At 43.6% G+C, this 21,922-nt stretch overlaps 1 protein-coding gene across 3 annotated transcripts in view; it reads right to left on the reverse strand.

Moving 5' to 3' along the window:
* ALS2CL (ALS2 C-terminal like) overlaps window positions 1-21,922 on the reverse strand; it is a 103,857-nt gene that overhangs the window by 41,707 nt on the left and 40,228 nt on the right. For all 3 annotated transcript variants that reach the window (XM_067470405.1, XM_067470406.1, XM_067470407.1), the window contains exons 2-4: window positions 12,570-12,678; window positions 9,210-9,387; window positions 3,116-3,181 (exon numbers count right to left, since the gene is read on the reverse strand). In XM_067470405.1, coding sequence (XP_067326506.1) covers window positions 3,116-3,181; window positions 9,210-9,387; window positions 12,570-12,678 — 353 coding nt within the window. The remainder of the gene's footprint in view (window positions 1-3,115; window positions 3,182-9,209; window positions 9,388-12,569; window positions 12,679-21,922) is intronic.

A 21,922-nucleotide genomic window follows, 5' to 3' on the forward strand; every position in this document is an offset into this window, starting at 1 on the left:
TTGCGCATGCGTTGTAATGTATTTTTTATTTATTTGCTTTTAAAGTCCCTTCCACCATGTTTTCCAGTGTTTTTATGAGTGATGGTCACTCGCTGGCCTGAGAGGCGTCTTGTGTCCAAATTTGGTGTCAATTCGTCCAGTGGTTTTTAAGTTATGTTAATCCCACAAACGAATATTACATCTCTATATATAAAAATGCTCTATGCATAATGAGTACCTTAAAAACAAAAGAACCAATGAATGAAATCACACCGAATTTGGTAACAAAACATCTCACAACACAAGGAGTGACCATCACTCAAAACATTATGATTTTGTCATTTGGGAGTTTCAGTTGCTGGGATTTATAGTTCACCTATAATCAAAGAGCATTCTGGACTCCACCAACAATGGAATTGAGCCAAACTTGGCAGACAGGACTCCCCTAACCAACAGAGAATACTGGGAGGGTTTGGTAGTCATTGACCTTGAGTTTTGGAGTTGTAGTTCACCTGCATCTAGAGAGCACTGTGGACTCAAACAATGATGGAACTTGGCACAAATACTCAGTATGCCCAAATATAAACACAGATGGAGTTTTGGGGAAATAGACCTTGACATGTAGGAGTTGTAGTTACTCGGATTTATAGTTCACCTACAATCAAGGAGCATTCTGAACCCCATCAATGATAGAATTGGGCCAAACCTCCCACACAGAACCCTCATGACCACCAGAGTGGGCCACAGCAACGCGTGGCAGGGGATGGCTAGTTTATATATATACTAGCCATCCCCTGCCACGCATTACTGTGGCTCAGTCTGTGTATATGTGTTTTGTATGTATGTATGTATGTATATATATATGTGTGTGTGTGTGTGTGTGTGTGTGTGTGTGTATTTGTGTATATGTGGGTTTGTCTATATATATATGTGTGTGGTTTTGTACATGTGTTGTAATGTATTTTTTTAGTTTTTTGGCTTTTTAAGTCTCTTTTGCTGTGTTTTTCCATGTTTTTATCGGTGATGGTCACTTGTTGGCCTGATATGTGTATTGTGTCCAAATTTGGTGTCAATTCGGACAGTGGGTTTTGAGTTATGTTAATCCCACGAACGAACATTACACACACACACACACACAAATGCTGGCCTTTTCCCTATATTTCTTTTGAAATAGGTACTCTTTCGAAACTCATTCAAACTCAAGAGGCAGCTTGCTGTTCTCTCTCCTTATTCTTCACGCCCTTGGAAAAAATTTAGTCAGTCCTGTTCCCTTGCAAGACAGACCTTGGATGCATCTACATTGCAGAATTAATGCAGTTTGGGACCACTTGGGCTCCCATGGCTCAATGCTATGGAATCCTGGGAGTTCTGGTTCTACAAGGTCTTTTGCCTCCCTTGCCAAATAATGTAAAACTACAAATCCCAGGACACCAAGGCATTAAGCCAAGGCAGTCTAAGTGGTGCTAAACTGCCTTTTCAAGTCCTCGTTTTCTACTGTGTGAATGTCTCGTGAAACTACAAATCCCAGGACGCCAAGGCATTAAGCCAAGGCAGTCAAAGTGGTGCTAAACTGCCTTTTCAAGTCCTCGTTTTCTACTGTGTGAATGTCTCGTGAAACTACAAATCCCAGGACGCCAAGGCATTAAGCCAAGGCAGTCAAAGTGGTGCTAAACTGCCTTTTCAAGTCCTCGTTTTCTACTGTGTGAATGTCTCGTGAAACTACAAATCCCAGGACACCAAGGCATTAAGCCAAGGCAGTCAAAGTGGTGCTAAACTGCCTTTCCAAGTCCTTGTTTTCTACTGTGTGAATGTCTCGTGAAACTACAAATCCCAGGACACCAAGGCATTAAGCCAAGGCAGTCAAAGTGGTGCTAAACTGCCTTTCCAAGTCCTCGTTTTCTACTGTGTGAATGTCTCGTGAAACTACAAATCCCAGGACACCAAGGCATTAAGCCAAGGCAGTCAAAGTGGTGCTAAACTGCCTTTCCAAGTCCTTGTTTTCTACTGTGTGAATGTCTCGTGAAACTACAAATCCCAGGACACCAAGGCATTAAGCCAAGGCAGTCAAAGTGGTGCTAAACTGCCTTTCCAAGTCCTCGTTTTCTACTGTGTGAATGTCTCGTGAAACTACAAATCCCAGGGCACCAAGGCATTAAGCCAAGGCAGTCAAAGTGGTGCTAAACTGCCTTTTCAAGTCCTTGTTTTCTACTGTGTGAATGTCTCGTGAAACTACAAATCCCAGGACACCAAGGCATTAAGCCAAGGCAGTCAAAGTGGTGCTAAACTGCCTTTCCAAGTCCTTGTTTTCTACTGTGTGAATGTCTCGTGAAACTACAAATCCCAGGACACCAAGGCATTAAGCCAAGGCAGTCAAAGTGGTGCTAAACTGCCTTTCCAAGTCCTCGTTTTCTACTGTGTGAATGTCTCGTGAAACTACAAATCCCAGGATGCCAAGGCATTAAGCCTAGGCAGTCAAAGTGGTGCTAAACTGCCTTTCCAAGTCCTCGTTTTCTACTGTGTGAACGTCTCGTGAAACTACAAATCCCAGGACACCAAGGCATTAAGCCAAGGCAGTCAAAGTGGTGCTAAACTGCCTTTCCAAGTCCTCGTTTTCTACTGTGTGAATGTCTCGTGAAACTACAAATCCCAGGACACCAAGGCATTAAGCCAAGGCAGTCAAAGTGGTGCTAAACTGACCTTTCCAAATCCTCATTTTCTACTGGTTTCTTGAAAATCTTAAGATTGTTTTCAATGTCTTCATTGCTTAATTTAAAGTAAATTAAGATTCACATATATTCAAATAGCAGACTAAATGATGCCTCTTATATAAAACAACAAAATTAAAGTTTGCTTTCAAGATTTTAAAATATATATTTCCAAGCCGTGGATGGCTGAATCCGTGGATACAGAACCCTGTGTTGAAATGCAGAGATAGTGTATTCATTTCAAATTAGGTGCTTCAAAGCTACGTTACAATCTTGGTTTGTTTACTTGCTCTTTTATTCGTTTGCTTACTTTTCTTTATTTGCTTGCTCTTTTGTTTGCTTGTTTGTTTTTGTTCTCTTGCTTGCTCTTTTGTTTGTTTACTTGTTCTTTTGTTTGTTTGTTTCCTCGCTCTTCTGCTCAACCCGCTTACCTTTTATTTCTTGCCGCATGTTCAAACCCTTGAACCACAACACAACGGGCAAATGTGGAGAAATACCTATTTGTGGAAAAGGCAAAACAAACACAAATTAGTTTGCATATCTAAGTTATTATCAAGCTATGATCGTTATCCGCTTATGTGGGTTGAACTATTATAGATTTGATTATTTTTATTTGTCGTGTCAGGACAACCAGTCAAATTATATTACATTTCTAACAGAAACAAAGCAAACAAACAGACAAAATACAAAATGTGTGAGTTTGGTAGTTGATTAAATGCCCTTTGACCAGTATCTGGCCACTTGGAGTGCTTCTGGTGTTGCTGCGAGAAGGTCCTCCATTGTGCATGTGGCAGGGCTCAGGGTGCATTGCAGCAGGTGGTCAGTGGTTTGCTCCTCTCCACACTCACATGTCGAGGATTCCACCCTGTAGCCCCATTTCTTAAGACAGGCTCTGCATCTCGTGGTGCCAGAGCGCAGTCTGTTCAGCGCCTTCCAAGTTGCCCAGTCCTCTGTGTGCCCAGGGGGGAAATCTCTCATTTGGTATCAGCCATTGGTTGAGGTGCTGGGTTTGAGCCTGCCACTTTTGGACTCTCACTTGCTAAGGTGTTCCAGCGAGTGTCTCTGTAGATCTTAGAAAACTATTTCTAGATTTAAGTCGTTGACATGCTGGCTGATACTCAAACAGGGGATGAGCTGGAGATGTCTCTGCCTTGGTCCTTTCACTATTGGCTGCTACTTCCCGGAGGATGTCAGGTGGTGCAATACCAGTTAAACAGTGTAATTTCTCCAGTGGTGTAGGGCGCAGAAACCCCGTGATAATGCGGCATGTCTCATTAAGAGCCACATCCACTGTTTTAGTGTGGTGGGATGTGTTCCACACTGGGCATGCATACTCAGCAGCAGAGTAGCACAGCGCAAGGGCAGATGTCTTCACTGTATCTGGTTGTGATCCCCAGGTTGTGCCAGTCAGCTTTCCTATGATATTGTTTCTAGCACCCACTTTTTGCTTGATGTTCAGGCAGTGCTTCTTGTAGGTCAGAACACGGTCCAGAGTGACTCCCAGGTATTTGCTGATTGGATAAATATGTTATCTGTAGAACTCTCTAGGTCAGTGGTTCTCAACCTTTCTAATGCCGTGACCTCTAAATAAAGTTCCTCATGTTGTGGTGACCCCCAACCATATTTTCGTTGCTATTTCATAACGGTAATTTTGTTACTCTTATAAATCATAATGGAAACATGTGATATGCAGGATGTATTTCCATTGTTACAAATTGAACATAATTAAAGCATAGTGATTGATTACAAAAACAATATGCCCGGCGAGTATGGGCGATGGAAGATCTTGGAGCTCGTGGACAACAAGTTAAACATGAGCCAACAATGTGATGTGGCGGCAAAAAAAGCCAATGGGATTTTGGCCTGCATCAATAGGAGCCTAGTGTCTGGGTCCAGGGAAGTAATGCTACCCCTCTATTCTGCTTTGGTTAGACCACATCTGGAATATTGTGTCCAATTCTGGGCACCACAATTCAAGAAAGATATTGACAAGCTGGAATGTGGCCAGAGGAGGGCGACTAAAATGATCAAGGGTCTGAAGAACAAGCCCTATGAGGAGTGGCTTAAGGAGCTGGGCATGTTTAGCCTGAAGAAGAAAAGGTTGAGAGGAGATATGATAGCCATGTATAAATATGTGAGAGGAAGCCACAGGGAGGAGGGAGCAAGCTTGTTTTCTGCTTCCTTGGAGACTAGGACGCGGAACAATGGCTTCAAACTACAAGAGAGGAGATTCCATCTGAGCATGAGGAAGAACTTCCTGACTGTGAGAGCCGTTCAGCAGTGGAACTCTCTGCCCCGGAGCATGGTGGAGGCTCCTTCTTTGGAAGCTTTTAAACAGAGGCTGGATGGCCATCTGTTGGGGGTGATTTGAATGCAATATTCCTGATTCTTGGCAGAATGGGGTTGGACTGGATGGCCCATGAGGTCTCTTCCAACTCTTTGATTCTATGATTTGCAGTACTTTCAACCGATTCAGTTCTGACTTCCACAGACCATCGAGACCCCCACAAATTATAGGCCTGGAACAAACTTGGCACACAGAACCTCAATGGTCAACAGAAAATACTGGAGGGGGCTGGGAGGAATTGACAATGATTTACAGGAGATGTAGTTCACCTACAAATGGAGAGCACTGTGAACGACTGTGCATTTGGACCCAACTTGCGGGCAGGACTCCGCCTGGCCCATGCGCCACTCCGAGTTCGGAAAGGCGCATGGGGTGGGCTGAAAGGCTGCCCACATGGCAGCCATTTTGGAGGGGGGGGGAGGCCAACCAAGGTAGCTTCGCAACCCCCAAAAATGACCTAACAACCCCCCTGGGGGTCGCGACCCCCAGGTTGAGAAGCGCTGCTCTAGGTCCTCCAAGGCAATTCATTGTTGCAATATATTATAAAATTAATAAAATATTACAATATTATAACATTTTCATATTATATTATAAAATGTTTTAATATTATAATATTTTATTATATTTTGTTAAAATGTTATAATACTAAGACATTATAATATCATGCGAAATTATTAGTATTATTCTATTAGAATAAGAATAATTTTCCACCATATTTGAGCCCTAGCACTCAGAACAACTTTCAAAAATTAAAACAATTGGTATTAAAAAGCTCCTTACACTCATAGAATCATAGAATCATAGAATCAAAGAGTTGGAAGAGACCTCCTGGGCCATCCAATCCAACCCCATTCTGCCAAGAAGCAGGAATATTGCATTCAAATCACCCCTGACAGATGGCCATACAGCCTCTGCTTAAAAGCTTCCAAAAAAGGAGCCTCCACCACACTCCGGGGCAGAGAGTTCCACTGCTGAACGGCTCTCACAGTCAGGAAGTTCTTCCTCATGTTCAGATGGAATCTCCTCTCTTGTAGTTTGAAGCCATTGTTCCGCGTCCTAGTCTCCAAGGAAGCAGAAAACAAGCTTGCTCCCTCCTCCCTGTGGCTTCCTCTCACATATTTATACATGGCTATCATATCTCCTCTCAGCCTTCTCTTCTTCAGGCTAAACATGCCCAACTCCTTAAGCCGCTCCTCATAGGGCTTGTTCTCCAGACCCTTTATCATTTTAGTCACCGTCCTCTGGACACATTCTAGCTTGCCAATATCTCTCTTGAATTGTGGTGCCCAGAATTGGACATAATATTCCAGGTGTGGTCTAACCAAAGCGGAATAGAGAATGGGGAGCATGACTTCCCTAGATCTAGACACAATGCTCCTATTGATGCAGGCCAAAATCCCATTGGCTTTTTTTGCTGCCACATCACATTGTTGGCCCATGTTTAACTTGTTGTCCACGAGGACTCCAAGATCTTTTTCACACATACTACTCTCGAGCCATGCATTGTCACAACATTCAGATGTTAAAATATAACACTATGCCACAAAATCTCAAAAATGTTCTTTTCCTAGTTTTATTTCCTGTTTAATTGTGCAGTATTGTTGAACTAGAGCCCTGGAGTCTCCTTTCACCACAAATCACACACTGTTCAGTTTACCCAATGTAAGAGTTTATTAAAAGCCAAGTATAATAAAAGCTGAGTATATGAAAAGCAAGCAAATACAAAAAAGGGAATCAAAGTTCAAATGGGTATTTCCATAAAAGCTAAAGGTCCAATTATCCATTCAAATAAAGTCTCTAAAACAATTCCACTGAAATATTCCAAGACAAGGTGCAGAAATCCAAGGCAGGGGAAACAATGCCTCACAAGACCAGAATGCAGGAACAGCTTGAAAACTTGATTACATGAATTACAAGGCCCATGAAAACTGAGAGCTCTTCTCCTGAATGCAACATTGCTCTCACAAGGATTATTCCAGCAAAAGCCACATTTATCCACACTCTTGTTACATCCTGAATAGATTACTGCAACGCGCTCTATGTGGGGTTGCCTTTGAAGACTGTTTGGAAACTTCAATTGGTCCAACGGGCGGCAGCTAGACTACTCAGTAGAGTAGTCATACAGGGAACATACTACCCCTCTGTTATGTCAGCTCCACTGGCTGCCGATCGAATTCCGAGCACAATTCAAAGTGCTGGTCTTGACCTATAAAACCCTATACGGCTCCAGCCCAGCGTACCTGTCCGAACATATCTCCTTCTACGTCCCGCCTAGGAATTTAAGATCTTCTGGAGAGGCCCTGTTCTTGGCCCCACCTCTATCACAAGTGAGGCTGGTGGGGACGAGGGACAGGACCTTCTCGGTGGTGCCCCTCCCCCTGTGGAATTCACTCCCCGGGGAAATTAGATCATTGTCATCCCTCCTCTCTTTCAGAAGGAAATTAAAGACATGGATATGGGACCAGGCCTTTGGGTAATCTGGCAGACTGACAATGGACAATGATGACTAGAGCTTTGGAAAGGATAATGATAAAGCTGAATGGACTTATGGATTACAGAACTCGGCGAAATGTTGGCCACCAGACTGGCTTTTCTTTTTCTATTAGTTGTTATTGTATTAATTGAATGTTTTAATTATTTATAATTATTGTTGTTATATATTTCACAATGTTGAATTGTAGGCATCAAATATGTGCCGGTTGGAAGCTGCCCCGAGTCCCCCCCCCCCCCCAGGGGGTTGAGAAGGGCGGGGTAGAAATGCTCGAAATAATAATAATAATAATAATAATAATAATAAAGCCAGAATCCCTTTAAACTCCCCTTTAAACCAGAAAACTATCTGCTGAGCCTCACAACAGACCAGTGGAGTGTGAATGAGGAAAAAATCTTTGTGTACATTACCACGGCAGCTCGATTGAGCTATGCAAGAGTATGGAAGCAGAAAACAAGACCTTCCAAAGGAGAGTGGACTAAGAAATTATTTGACACAATGAACATGGACAAACTAACATCTCTATTAGCTAAAGGACAGAACAAACCAAGTAGAATGACAGACTGGTCAGCAGTTAAAACATGGATGAAAGAAAATAAAGTAAAGGTACTAGTTTAAAAGAAACAAAGACATAACAACAGCAAAGAACTCAAAAACAGATCCCTCTAAGAAACCTCGAAGAGATAATATGGAATTGGAAGAAAAAAAAGTACAGAAAATCCCACACAGAAGAGTAACGGAAGAAGACACCCCCCCACCTCTACCCCCCCTACCCTCCCCCTACTCTACCCCATCCCCCCCTCCACCTATCCCCTATCCCCCCCATCCCCTCCCCTAGCCCCCCCTCCCAAAAACCACCTCCCTCCCTTTTTCCCTGGTTTTTTAAAACACTGTATTTATAGAAAATTTTGCAAATAAAAATTTATTATTAAAAAAAAAAAGCCAGAATCCCTCCCATGAGATCATTTCTCCTGCACCTGCCTCATCTCTAAGTCACTTGGAGAAGCGAGTCTGTCTTAATTGCAGACCCTATTTCCTCAACTCCAATATCTCTGACCTTGACGAACGTTCATCTCCCACATTCTGCACTTCTGGCAGGTTCCAATGGGAATGGCAATTGCCCTCACCTTTCTCTTGGGAACTGCCAGGAGCAGGAGATTCCAAAACATCTCTCTCTGAGCCATTTCCAGTCTCCTCTGGACCCTCTGAATCTCTCCCAGAAGCCCCTTCCTCCTCATCTGAACACTCAGAATCTCACCATGCTACCACAAGTATTTACTTTGAAAATAGTTGTTATACTCCAGAAACGTTTTTGCGGCTAACACAAATTCTGTTGAATTAGTTAGACTCGATGAAATATTCATTGAAAAACTAGAGCTTCCCCATGTTTTTAGGATAGAAGCAATTAGGAAATAACATTTATAACCCAGGAACAAAAAATGTGTTACATAGTGTTATTAAGCTATCATTAGATGATGACAACGACAATGGTGATTACAGCCCCAAATTTCCACCATGATTGAGACTGAAATCATCTCATTATTCCAAAAGGAATACACTTCAGAAAGTAAATATTAGAATTAAATGTGATCTAACGGCATCCCCATTGAAAAGCACAAAACACAAACAATACTTTGGAGGACTTCCTCCAACTCAGAATATCATGAAGGCCATTGCAACTACTCACTGGATGTAAGCGTCAAGGAATAAGTCCACTTTCCAGGCTAAGTAGAGGTCGCAAACGCTGGCCGACTCTGTCTCTGCCAAGATTTGCTTCAGGGCTCTGTAGTTCTCCTCCGTCAAGTCCCAAATCACTTGGAAGTGGTCATTTAGAAGCAAGAAGAATTTGGCCTGCTCAAAGGAACCTTGGAAGTGGGAAGGGAGGTCCAAGAAAACAAGGAGAGAAGAAACAATCAAAGAATCATGAATCAAAATAATGAAGGTATCCCCAAAGTATTCAGACCTAAATATTGTCATAATAGTTAATTAAACCTAGCTTTGAAGATGGTTGAACATGCATTCGGTTCTTCTAATGCAACACACCTTGACTAGATGGATTTGGAAGATATCTCTGCGAACACATTTTACCTAGACTGAGTTAGAAGGTACCCCTGAGATCTTCAGGATGAGCATTCACCGGGCTCTTCCAACACAACACGCCTTGCCTGGAAGGTTACCACCACATCAATATTTTAATAATAATTAATTCATTAAGATCAACTTTGGGGGACATGAGAGAAGCCTCCTCGCAGGATTGCAAGACATCCGGGCATCCCCTGGGCAACGTCTTCGTAGACGGCCAATTCTCTCGATCCAGAAGCAACTTTGAAGAAGGTTGAACATTTACCAGGTTCTTCCAACCCTACAGATCCTGTCTAGACAGAGTTGGAGGGTACCTCCAGGACATTATATATATGTTTTAATAATGATTTATTAATTAAGGCAATCTTTGAAGAAGGTTGAATGTTCACCAGGTTGTTCCAACGTAACACATCTTGCCTAGAAGGTTTCCACCAAGGTCTTCAGATATAAATATTTTAATAACAATCAATTAATTGTCGAAGGCTTTCATGGCTGGAATCAATGGGTTGTTGTAGGTTGTTTCGGGCTATATGGCCATGTTCTAGAGGCATTTTCTCTTGACGTTTCGCCTGCATCTATGGCAAGCATCCTCAGAGGTAGTGAGGTCTGTTGGAACTAGGAAAATGGGTTTATATATCTGTGGAAAGACCAGGGTGGGACAAAGGACTTTTGTCTGCTGGGGCTAGCTGTGAATGTTTCAGCTGATCACCTTGATTAGCATTCAATGGCTTGGAAGGGCCTGGGGCAATCTTTTATTGAGAGATAATTAGATGTCCCTGATTGTTTTCCCTCTGTTGTAATGTTCATTTGAGGGATTAACAGAATTCAAAAACCACTGGACGAATTGAGACCAAATTTGGACACAATACACCTATCAGGCCATTATATGCTAATCAAGGTGGTCAGTTGAAACATTCACATCTAGCTCCAGCAGACAAGATCCTTTGTCTCACCCTGGTCATTCTACAGATATATAAACCCATTTTCTTAGTTCCAACAGACCTCACTACCTCTGAGGATGCTTGCCATAGATGCAGGCGAAACGTCAGGAGAGAATGCCTCTAGACCATGGCCATATAGCCCGAAAAAGCCTACAACAATCCAATCAATTAATTAAGACCAATTTTGAAGAAGGTTGATCAGGTTCTTCCAATGTAACAGATCTTGGAATATGTAACTATTTTAAAAATAAGTAACTCACAAAGGTGAGCTTTGAAGATGGTTGAAGGAGCTGGAAGACCCTTCAGCTATCAAGATTTTAGCAATAATACTTAAGGAAGGCTAGCTCTGAAGAAGGTTGAATGTTCACCAGATTCTTCCACCAGAACACATCTTGAAGGTTGCCCCCAAGCTCTTCTAATACAAACATTTTAATAATAAATAATTAATAAAAGCTAGCTTTGAAGATGGTTGAACATGTACTAGGTTCTTCCAACAGAATACAGCTTACCTAGAGGACACATTCTTGGAAAAATCAACAAACAGTGGGATGAAGTATTTCAGAAATGCTAAGGAGAAGGGTGAACAAGTCTGCAAAAGGTAGACAACTCAAGAAAGAAGTGACTCCTCAATACCACAATGAAGGTGGACTACTGGAAGGACCTACTTGAGATTTAGAATGGCCATGAGTTTTACTTTATCCAGGAGAGACCTCTATATGAAGGGATGGAGACAATAAAGTTCTCCAGATGTTTTAGACCAGTGTTTCTCAACCTGGGGGTCGGGACCCCTGGAGGGGTCGCGAGGGGGTGTCAAAGGGGTCACCACAGAAAATCAGAAAACAGTATTTTCTCTTTGTCATGGGAGTTCTGTGTGGGAAGTCTGGCCCAATTCAATAATTGGTGGGGTTCAGAATGCTCTTTGATGGTAGGTGAACTATAAATCCCAGCAACTACAACTCCCAAATGTCAAAGTCTGTTTCCCCCAAACTCCACCAGTGTTCTCATTTAGAATCCTTATAGCCAACCCCAGTTAACAATCTGGCCACAGCTCTTTGGACCAGCTGAATACAAACACTCTTCAAAGGCATTACAGTAATCCAAAAGAAGCAGTCCTTTCAGATCAGCTTCCCAAAACCAGAACTATATCTGGCTTTTCACCAATTTGGGTTCTTTATCCCTGTGAAGGTACAGCATCATGACGTCCAGGCTCCAGATCTATCATTGTTTGAGTCCACAGTGCTCTCTGGATGTAGGTGAACTACAATTCCAAAACTCAAGGTCAATGCCCACCAAACCCTTCCAGTATTTTCTGTTGGTCATGGGAGTTCTGCGTGCCAAGTTTGATTCAATTCCATCATTAGTGGAGTTCAGAATGCTCTTTGATTGTAGGTGAACTATAAATTCCAGCAACTACAACTCCCATGGGAAAAAAATCAACCCCCCCCCCCCAACCCCACCAGTATTCAAATTTGGACATATTGGGTATTTGTGCCAATTTCGGTCCAGTGAATGAACGTACATCCTGCATACCAGAGATTTACATTACAATTCACAACAGCAGCAAAATGACACTTATGAAGTAGCAACAAAAATAATTTTATGGTTGAGGGGTCACCATAACATGAGGAAGTGTATTAAGGGGTCATGGCATTAGGAAGGTTGAGAAACACTGTTTTAGACTCACATCCAAAAAGACATAATGATCTATAGCAAAAGGTGGTAGGGATTGTACCACAAAACATCTAGAAAGCTGTATTATTAACCAACGATGCTTTCCTTGAAGGGCTATCACTGGGTGGCAAAGAATTCTGAAAAGGAGCACCCGATCCTCTATTTTGGTGATCCAATTCTTTTTGGATTGAGATGTAAATAGACACTTGACCTGGCAGAAGGGAGAAGGGAATCCAACAAGGAAGACCAAAAGGATGCAACGGAAAAGGCCCTTTCCCATTATTTAGCAGGGATAGCTGGGGTGCACATGTACTGTAGAATGAGTGGGAGTTGTAGTTTGTCAAGGTCCTCACCTGCTTGCAACAGGGGCTGGAGGACGACGCTGTTGATGCGGGCAAGGCAAGCGGAGAAGGTCTCTTCACACCGTAGCAGCGAGTAAGCAACGTCTGTGATGCTCATATCCTGCCAGGATAAGAAAGGAGAAAGAAACAGTAAGACTTAGAGCTTAAGACATCAGAATCTTTGCAGGAATCCACATTTGAATCCCTCCTGACAGATAGCCATCTAGCCTCTGTTGAAAAACCTTCCAAGAAGGCGACTCCAACATGCTCCTAAGCATGGAGTTGGAAGATACCTCCAGAGACCATTGAGTCTAACCTCATTCTGCCAGGCTTTGATACATAATCAAAGCCCTCCCAATAGATGACCAGTAAAAACTGTCTGGCTCTCCAAGTCCAAAAACCTTAGGGGATATCTACACTGTAGAATTAATACAGTTTAGTACCACTTTTAACTACTATGGCTCAAGGCTATGGATTGCTGGAGTTGTAGTTATATAAGGTCTTTCACCTTCTCAACAAGTGTTGATGCCTCACCAAACTACAAATCCCAGAATCACATAGCATTGAGCCATGGCAGCAAAAGTGGTGTCAAACTGTATTAGTTCTACAGTGCAGACGCACTCTTAGCTGAGAAAGCTAAGGGACCGTAATGCTGGGAATTGCAATCCAACAACGTCTGTGCTGGTACGGCTGTACCAGGAGCTCCAACTTCTTTTCCTTTCTATTGAGTGTTTACATGTATTCCAAAGTTCCATGCATTTTGCAATAAGGTGGCTTCCCTTGGTTTGCAATCATAGGGCCAATGACCCATCAGTTATCATTATGTTCTTTAGTTCTGCCCCTTTTTCTGGGTTAAGGAGGGAAAAAGGGGACCTCTAGTTCAGTTCACACAGAGAAGCGTTTCGTACAGGACGTGAATCAGTTCCACCTGTAGAAAGCTTTGTCTTTTACAGCTTTGCTGGGGGGATCCAGTCCCACAGCTCTACAGAGAACTATAGCATAGCCTTTGTTGGGGAATTTAGTTCCACAACTCTACAGCCAGCTCTTTGCTGGAGAAATACAGCCCCACGGTTTTTCAGCCAGCCTTCGCTGGAAAACAAAGGACTTCTTTCCTCTTGGAAATCTACACAGAGACTTTGGCCTGGTAAGGACCTCTCGCAGCAGCCATAACGCAAATTGGAACCGGGTGTAGGGGCCCCACGCCAGCAAAACCTAAATATAGATTGCCCAAGGAGGGGTCAAGGATTTCCCTTATAGAAGAAACAGTTTATGAAGAAAGTTGCCTGTCCCTTGTGGACAAGATTTAAGCGAGCCACCAGTTGATTCAAAGCCTTGAAGTATTTGTTTGATTTATTGTCGAAGGCTTTCATGGCCGGGATCACTGGGTTGTTGTAGGTTTTTCCGGGCTACATGGCCATGTTCTGGAGGCAATTTTTCTCCTGACGTTTCGCCTGCATCTATGGCAAGCATCCTCAGAGGTAGTGAGGTCTGTTGGAAGTAGGAAAAATGGGTTTATATATCTGTGGAATGACCAGGGTGAGACAAAGGACCTTGTCTGCTGGAGCTAGGTGTGAATGTTTCAGCTGATCACCTTGATTTGCATTCAATGGCCTGGAAGCGCCTGGGGGGAATCTCTTGTTGAGAGTGATTTTATGTGCCTGTTTGTTTCCACTCTGTTGTTTTGCTGTTGTAATTTTTGAGTTTTTTTTAATACTGGTAGCCAGATTTTGTTCATCTTCATGGTTTCCTCCTTTCTGTTGAAATTGTCCATGTACTTGTGGATTTCAATGGCTTCTCTGTGTAGTCTGACATGGTGGTTGTGAGAGTGGTCCAGCATTTCTGTGTTCTCAAATAAGATGCTGTGTCCAGGTTGGTTCATCAGGTGCTCTGCTATGGCTGACTTCTCTGGTTGGAGTAGTTTGCAGTGCCTTTCATGTTCCTTGATGCGTGCCTGGGCGCTGCGTTTGGTGGTCCCAATGTAGACTTGTCCACAGCTGCATGGTACACGGTAGACTCCTGCAGAGGTGAGAGGATCCCTCTTGTCCTTTGCTGAACGTAGCATTTGTTGAATTTTCTTGGTGGGCCTGTAAGTGGTTTGTATGTTGTGTTTCCTCATCAGTTTCCCTATGCGGTCAGTGGTTCCCTTGATGTATGGCAAGAACACTTTTCCTCTGGGTGGATCTTCATCTTTACTCTCGTGGCTTGTTCTCAGTTTTTGCAGCTCTTCTGATGTCTGAGGTGGAGTCTCCATTGGCTTGTTTGATTTATTAAAGATTTAAGCAACAATAAAAACTTTGTTGAACTTTCTAAGTCTTTAAAAGAACTTTGTGTGGGGAAATCCGAAAGGCCTCTCAGCCGAGGCACCCCCAGCGTCCCGTTGTGCATTCAGAAAACACGTCCTGTCTACAGACTTTCACAAGCCCAGCGCGTGACACCACAACGTCAGGAAAGTTACTCTGAATTATCATTCAGTTGGATTTGGAAATATTTTGTACTTGAAGCTTATTCTTTTTTTTCTGTTGTAAAAAACAAAACTGGCTGCAACCTGAAAGAGGAAATGGCTAATTTTGCTCTTGGCAGCATTTTAGGAAGTCTGTTGTGGCGAAAATGCCAAGTTCAACCTGAAAGGAAAAGCAACCGTTGCTGCAAATTCAGAATGGAACGAAAGCGTCACTCTGCCCACCGCTGGACTTCTGGTTTGGCTCCTTTCCTCTTCTTTACCTTATAAGGCACAGAAAATCCCTCCAAACGAAACCATATAGATAGGCAGAGGCTCCCTTACCCAAAAGGCTTGGGACCAGAAGACGTTTGCATTATTTTTCAGATTTTTGCAATATTTGCAGCTACATCATGAGACACATTGGAGGTGCGACGCAAGTCTACAAGACAACATTCATTTATATGGCATCTCCATCTTATATGCATAGCCCAAAGGGCCTTGTGTATACAATATTTACGACAATGTTGTGCATGAAATGCATTGTGTGTGCATTGAACCATCGGAGAGCAAAGATGCCCCTCTCTCAGCCATCCAGGAGGACATTTCCGGAACATTTCAGACTTTGGCATCCCCAATACAGGATACTGTTCTGGTACAGCGGTACCAGGAGCTCGAGTTTATCTTGATATCTGTTGATTACTGCATTTATTTTAAAGTTCTATGCCTTTGCAGTTAGATTTCCTTAATTTGCATTTATTGGATCTATGACCTGTCAATTATCATTAGGTTCCCTGGTCCCCCCCCCTCCCCTTTTGGGTTTTGGAGGGAATAGGAGGCATTTTGGGTCAGTCCACACAGAAAAGTCTTTCATACAGGACATAAAACCAGGAGCTCCTGTACAAAGCTTCGTCTTTTACAGCTTGGCTGGGGAGATACAGTCTCAGCACAGCTCTTTTGCTGAGGATTTTACAGCCTTACAGCTCCTTTGCTGAGGGAATCCAGTCCCACAGCGCTTCGGCCAGCCATCACTGAAACCTGAACACCTTCTTTTCTCCTGGAAGTCTACAAAGGACTCTGTTTTGGTAAGGGCCACTCGCAGCAGCCATAAGCAGTTGGTACCGGGTGTAGGGTCTCCACGCCAACAGAGGCAAAGACAGACTGCCCAGATAAGAGGTTAAGGATTTCCCCATTAGTCAAAATACAATTATGAAGATAGTGCCTGTCCCCTGTGGACAAGATTGAGAGAGCCAATAGACTATTAAGAAAGCCTTGAAGTACCTGTTTGATTTCAATAATAAAGAACTTTGTTGAACCTTAAGCAATCTAAAGACTCTGTTTAAGGAAATCCAAAGGCCTTTAATCTGAGGCAGCCCCGGCGTCCCGTTGGGCACACAGAATTTATGTCCTGTCTACAGTCTTATGCACAGGCCCAGTGTGCGACAGCATAGATACTCAACCTGTTGTTGTTGTTCATTCATTCAGTCGTTTCTGACTCTTCGTGACTTCATAAATCAGCCCACACCAGAGCTCCCTGTCGGTCATCACCAACCCCAGGTCCTTCAAGGTCAATCCAGTCACTTCAAGGATACCATCCATCCATCATGCCCTTGGTCGGACCCTCTTCCTTTTCCCTTCCATTTTCCCCAGCATCATTGTCTTCTCTAAGCTTTCCTATCTTCTCATGATGTGGCCAAAGTACTTCATCTTTGCCTCTACTATCCTTCCCTCCAATGAGCAGTCAGGCTTTATTTCCTGGAGGATGGACTGGTTGGATCTTCTCGCAGTCCAAGGCACTCTCAGCACGTTCCTCCAACACTACAGTTCAAAAACATCTCTCTTCCTTCACTCAGCCTTCCCTATGGTCCAGCTCTCACATCCGTAGGTGACTATGGGGAATACCATTGCTTTAATTCAACCTGAATGCACACACAAATATTGCTTGAAGGAATCCTGGAAGCTGTAGTTTGGCTATGAGTGCATCTAGAACAGTGGTTCTCAACCATCCTAACGCCACGACTCCTTAATACAGTTCCTCGTGTTGTGGTGACCCCCAAACATAAAACTATTTTCATTGCTACTTCGTAACTGTCATTTTGCTACTGTTATCAATCGTCTTGTAAATATCTGATATGCATTATTCACTGGACCAAATTTGGCACAAATACCCAATGCACCCCAATTTGAATACTGGTGGGGTGGGGGTGGGGGTTGATTTTGTCATTTGGGAGTTGTAGTTTCTGGGATTTATAGTTCACCAACAATCAAAGAACATTCTGAACCCCACCAACGATGGAATTGAACCAAACCTGGCACACAGTTCTCCCATGACCAACAGAAAATACTGGAAGAGTTTGGTGGGCAGTGTCCTTTGGTTTTGGAGTTGTAGTTCACCTACATCCAGAGAGCACTGTGGACTCAAACAATGATGGATCTGGACCAAACTTGGCACGAATACTCAATATGCCCAAATGTGAACACTGCTGGAGTTTGATTGTAGGTGAACTATAAATCCCAGCAACTACAACTACCAAATGTCAAGGTCTATTTCCCCCAAACTCCATCTGTGTTCATATTTGGGCATATGGAGTATTCGTGCCAAGTTTATTCCAGATCCATCGTTGTTTGAATCCACAGTGCTCTCTAGATGTAAGTGAACTACAATTCCAAAACTCAAGGTCAATGCCCACCAAACCCTTCTAGTGTTTTCTGTTGGTCAGGGGAATCCTGTGTGCCAAATTTGGTTAGATTCCATCATTGGTGGAGTTCAGAATGCTCTTTGATTGTAAGTAAACTATAAATCCCAGCAACTACAACTCCCAAATGACAAAATCATAATTTATTGAGTGATGGTCACTCCTTGTGTTGTGAGACGTTTTGTTGCCAAATTGGTGTGATTTCGTTCATTGGTTCTTTTGTTTTTAAGGTACTCATTATGCACAGAGCATTTTTATATAGATAGAAGATTTAAAACAATTTTCTGCATGAAATGCATTTTGTGTACATTGAACCATCAGAAAGCAAAGGTGACACTCTCTCAGTCATTCAGGAGGACAATTCTGGAGCATTTCGGGATGTTCATCCTGTATGCACTGTTTTTGGAGGCATCTGCATTATAGAACGAATCCTGGGAGTTGTAGTTTTGCTACGGCTGCATTTAGAGTGCATGCAGTTTGACCTCATTTGAACTGCCATGGCTCAATGCTCCAGAATACTGGGATTTGTAGTTTGGTGAGGCATCAACACTCTTTGAGACTTTGCAAGGCCAACGGGTTGCAGGTTCTAATCCAGAGACAGCGCAGATGAGCTCCCTCTATCAGCTCCAGCTCCCCATGCGGGAACATGAGAGAAGCCTCCCACAAGGATGGTAAAAACATCAAAACATCCAGGCGTCCCCTAGAATCCTAGAGTTGGAAGAGACCTCATGGGCCATCCAGTCCAACCCCATTCTGCCAAGAAGCAGGAATATTGCATTCAAATCACCCCTGACAGATGACCATCCAGCCTCTGTTTAAAAGCTTCCAAAGAAGGAGATTCCACCACACTCCGGGGCAACGTCCTTGCAGATGGCCAATTCTCTCACACCAGAAGCGACTTGCAGTTTCTCAAGTCGCTCCTGACACGACCAAAAACCAAAAAATGGCACGTAAGGTGGTGCCAAACCGCATTCATTCCACAGTGTGGATGCACCCTTAGATATTTTGCTTTAATGTATGAGGTACTTTGGGCACCATAGCGAAACAAAGGCACCATATAAATCAATCAAAACTCAAAACATTCTCATTTTGTACGCCTGGCTTTTTGTTATTCTTTCTTTTGTTTTCCTTATAGGAAATTTGTCTTTCTTTAAGTGCAAAGCAAGAGGGAAAGAGGTTCAAACCAGGTGTGCTTCCAATTCGCAGTTTCAATGAGTCCTACACCGCAGGGCTGACTCACGGCCCTGGAATTTGTTGGCAACCAACTGCAAGCATTAAACAGGTTTCCTTTATCTGTTCTTGGAAAGAAAGCCAAGAAACACAATGGGTGGATTCATTCCAGTTGCCAGGAATGCAGAAAAGGACAAAATAGAAATACGTACATTTTCGGCACAAGCAAAGCCGGGCCATTCCGTTCCAAGAGGAAAACCTGCAGAATTTTCATGCTAAATCTGTTTGGGAGGATCTATACAGTCAAATAAATGCAGTTTGAGAGCATATCAACAATCTCCAATGCAATGCGGTCTTGGAAGTTTTAGTTTTACAAGGTGTGCTGGTACGGCTGTACCAGGAGCTCCAACTTTATTTGCTTTGTATTAAATGTTTGCTTGCAGTCCAAGGTTTCAGGGATTCTGCAGAAAGGTGGCTTCCTTTGGTTGCAGTCGTAGGGCAAGTCACCTAGAATCCTAGAATCCTAGAATCAAAGAGTTGGAAGAATCATAGAATCATAGAATCAAAGAGTTGGAAGAGACCTCATGGGCCATCCAGTCCAACCCCCTGCCAAGAAGCAGGAATATTGCATTCAAATCACCCCTGACAAATGGCCATCCAGCCTCTGCTTAAAAGCTTCCAAAGAAGGAGCCTCCACCACACTCCGGGGCAGAGAGTTCCACTGCTGAACGGCTCTCACAGTCAGGAAGTTCTTCCTAATGTTCAGATGGAAAGAGACCTCATGGGCCATCCAGTCCAACCCCAGGAAGTTCTTCCTCACCTGTCCATCATCGTTAAGTTTTGGTTCCACCCCTTGTTCAGGGCAATTGGGAAGGGAAGGGAGCCATTTTTAGTTAGTCTCAGTCAGGAAAGCTAATTTAGAGGATGTGTACAAGCTTCTCCTGTACAAAAGCTTCAACCCTTAAGACTTTCCAGGGGAGAACAGTCTTAAAAGCATCCAAAGATTTCCAGGGAAGCGGCCCTAAAGCTTTGAGGGATTTCGGAGGGTGAACAGTTTGGAAGACCAAAGAACTCCAGCTGGAGAATCTACTGGCCTTACTGGTAGGTCCACTCGGTGCTCGAGACGCAGTTCGACCCGGTAGCGGAGCCCACATCAGTAAGGGTTAGATTACAGTCAGCCTGGGAGAAGTTAAAAAGGGATTTTCCTTAAAGTAAAGTAACAGTTATTGAAGACAATTGCCTGTCCCTCATGGACATGATTAGGAAGCCACCAGTTGCATAAAAGCCTGGATGCTTAACTTTATTGAAGACAAGAGAAGTTTCTGTTTGATTGTTCATTAATAAAGGACTTTGTTATACTTCACAAGCCATCTAAAGACCATTTGTGGTGGAAAATCCTTGCGAACTTCTCTTCGGGGGGCCCTGGCTTCCCACTGGGCTCAAGTTGCATGTCCTATTTTAAAGGCAATTCTTTACAGGCCCAGCACATGACAGAACACAAGGAGTTACAAAACTACAGAAGCAGAGAGTGTTTGAGGACTGGGACATCCGTAGGGATACTAAGGAGCTTGTTTACAAAGTCATTGTCCTCCCAACTTTGCTATACACCTGAGAAACGTGGACTGTCTACAGATGTCACATGCAACTCCTGAAACGATTCCATCTGCGCTGCCTCCGAAAAATCCTGCAAATCTCTTGGGAAGACAAGTGGACAAATCTCAGTGTGCTGGAAGAAGCAAAGACCACCAGCACTGAAGTGATACTCCTCTGTCATCAACTCCACTGGACTGGCCACGTTGTCCGGATGCCCGACCACCATCTCCCAAAGCGGTTGCTCTACTCCGAACTCAAGAATGGAAAACAGAATGATGGTGGATAGGAAAAGAGATTCAAAGATGGGCTCAAAGCCAACCTCAAAAACTGTGGCATAGACACTGAGAACTGGGTAGCCCTGGCCCTTGAGGTCAGCTGTGACCAGCAATGCTGTAGAATTTGAAGATGCACAAATGGAGGGAGAAAGTGAGAAATGTGCCAAGAAGGTGCGTCAAGCCAACCCTCACTGGGAAAGCCTTCCATCTGGAAACTGATGCCCTCACCGTGGGAGAACATGCAGGTCAAGAATAGGGCTCCACAGTCACCTATGGACCCACTGGCAGGATACCAAACTTGGAGGACAATCTTACTTGGATAACGAGGGATCGCCTAAGTAATTAAGTAAGTGCCATGGGTTGGAAACCACTCAAAGACAAAGAACACTGGGGAGATACAGCTGCCAGACAGTTGGTTTCAGATCATTTGAAAGTCATTCCTTTGGCCCTTGAGCGCTCTAACTGGAGGTCAGCTGTGACCAGCAGTGCTGTAGAATTTGAAGAGGCACAAAAGGAGGGCGAAAGAGAGAAACGTGCCAAGAGGAAGGTACGGTACATCAAACCAACCCTAACCAGGACTGCCTTCCACCTGGAAACCAATGCCCTCACTGCGGGAGAACATGCAGGTCAAGAATAGGGCTCCACAGTCACCTACGGACCCACCACCAAGACATCACATCTGGAAGACCATCATCTTCGAGCTACAAGGGATCACCTAAGTAAGTACAAAACTACAATTCCCAGGATTCCATAGCACTAAGCCACGGAAGCCTAAGTGGTATCAAACTGCATTAATTCTACACTGTAGATGCAAGCCCAAAGAAATGGATCTGGGATTTGTAGTTTGGTGAGCCATTTGGATTACTTTTCTAGAGAGATGTAACTTGTTGTTGTTGTTCATTCGTTCAGTCGTCTCCGACTCTTCGTGACCTCATGGACCAGCCCACGCCAGAGCTCCCTGTCGGCCATCACCACCCCCAGCTCCTTCAAGGTCAGTCCAGTCACTTCAAGGATGCCATCCATCCATCTTGTCCTTGGTCGGCCCCTCTTCCTTTTGCCTTCCACTTTCCCCAAATGTAACTACACATTCCAAATACAGATTCAATGGGAGCCAATGCTGTTAAAGTGACCTCGAACTGGTATAAATGCAGTCAGATGATGATGGTGATGATGATGATTATTATTATTGTAATG

Source organism: Anolis sagrei, chromosome 6 (assembly GCF_037176765.1).
Source record: "Anolis sagrei isolate rAnoSag1 chromosome 6, rAnoSag1.mat, whole genome shotgun sequence".
Taxonomy (NCBI): Eukaryota; Metazoa; Chordata; class Lepidosauria; order Squamata; family Dactyloidae; genus Anolis; species Anolis sagrei.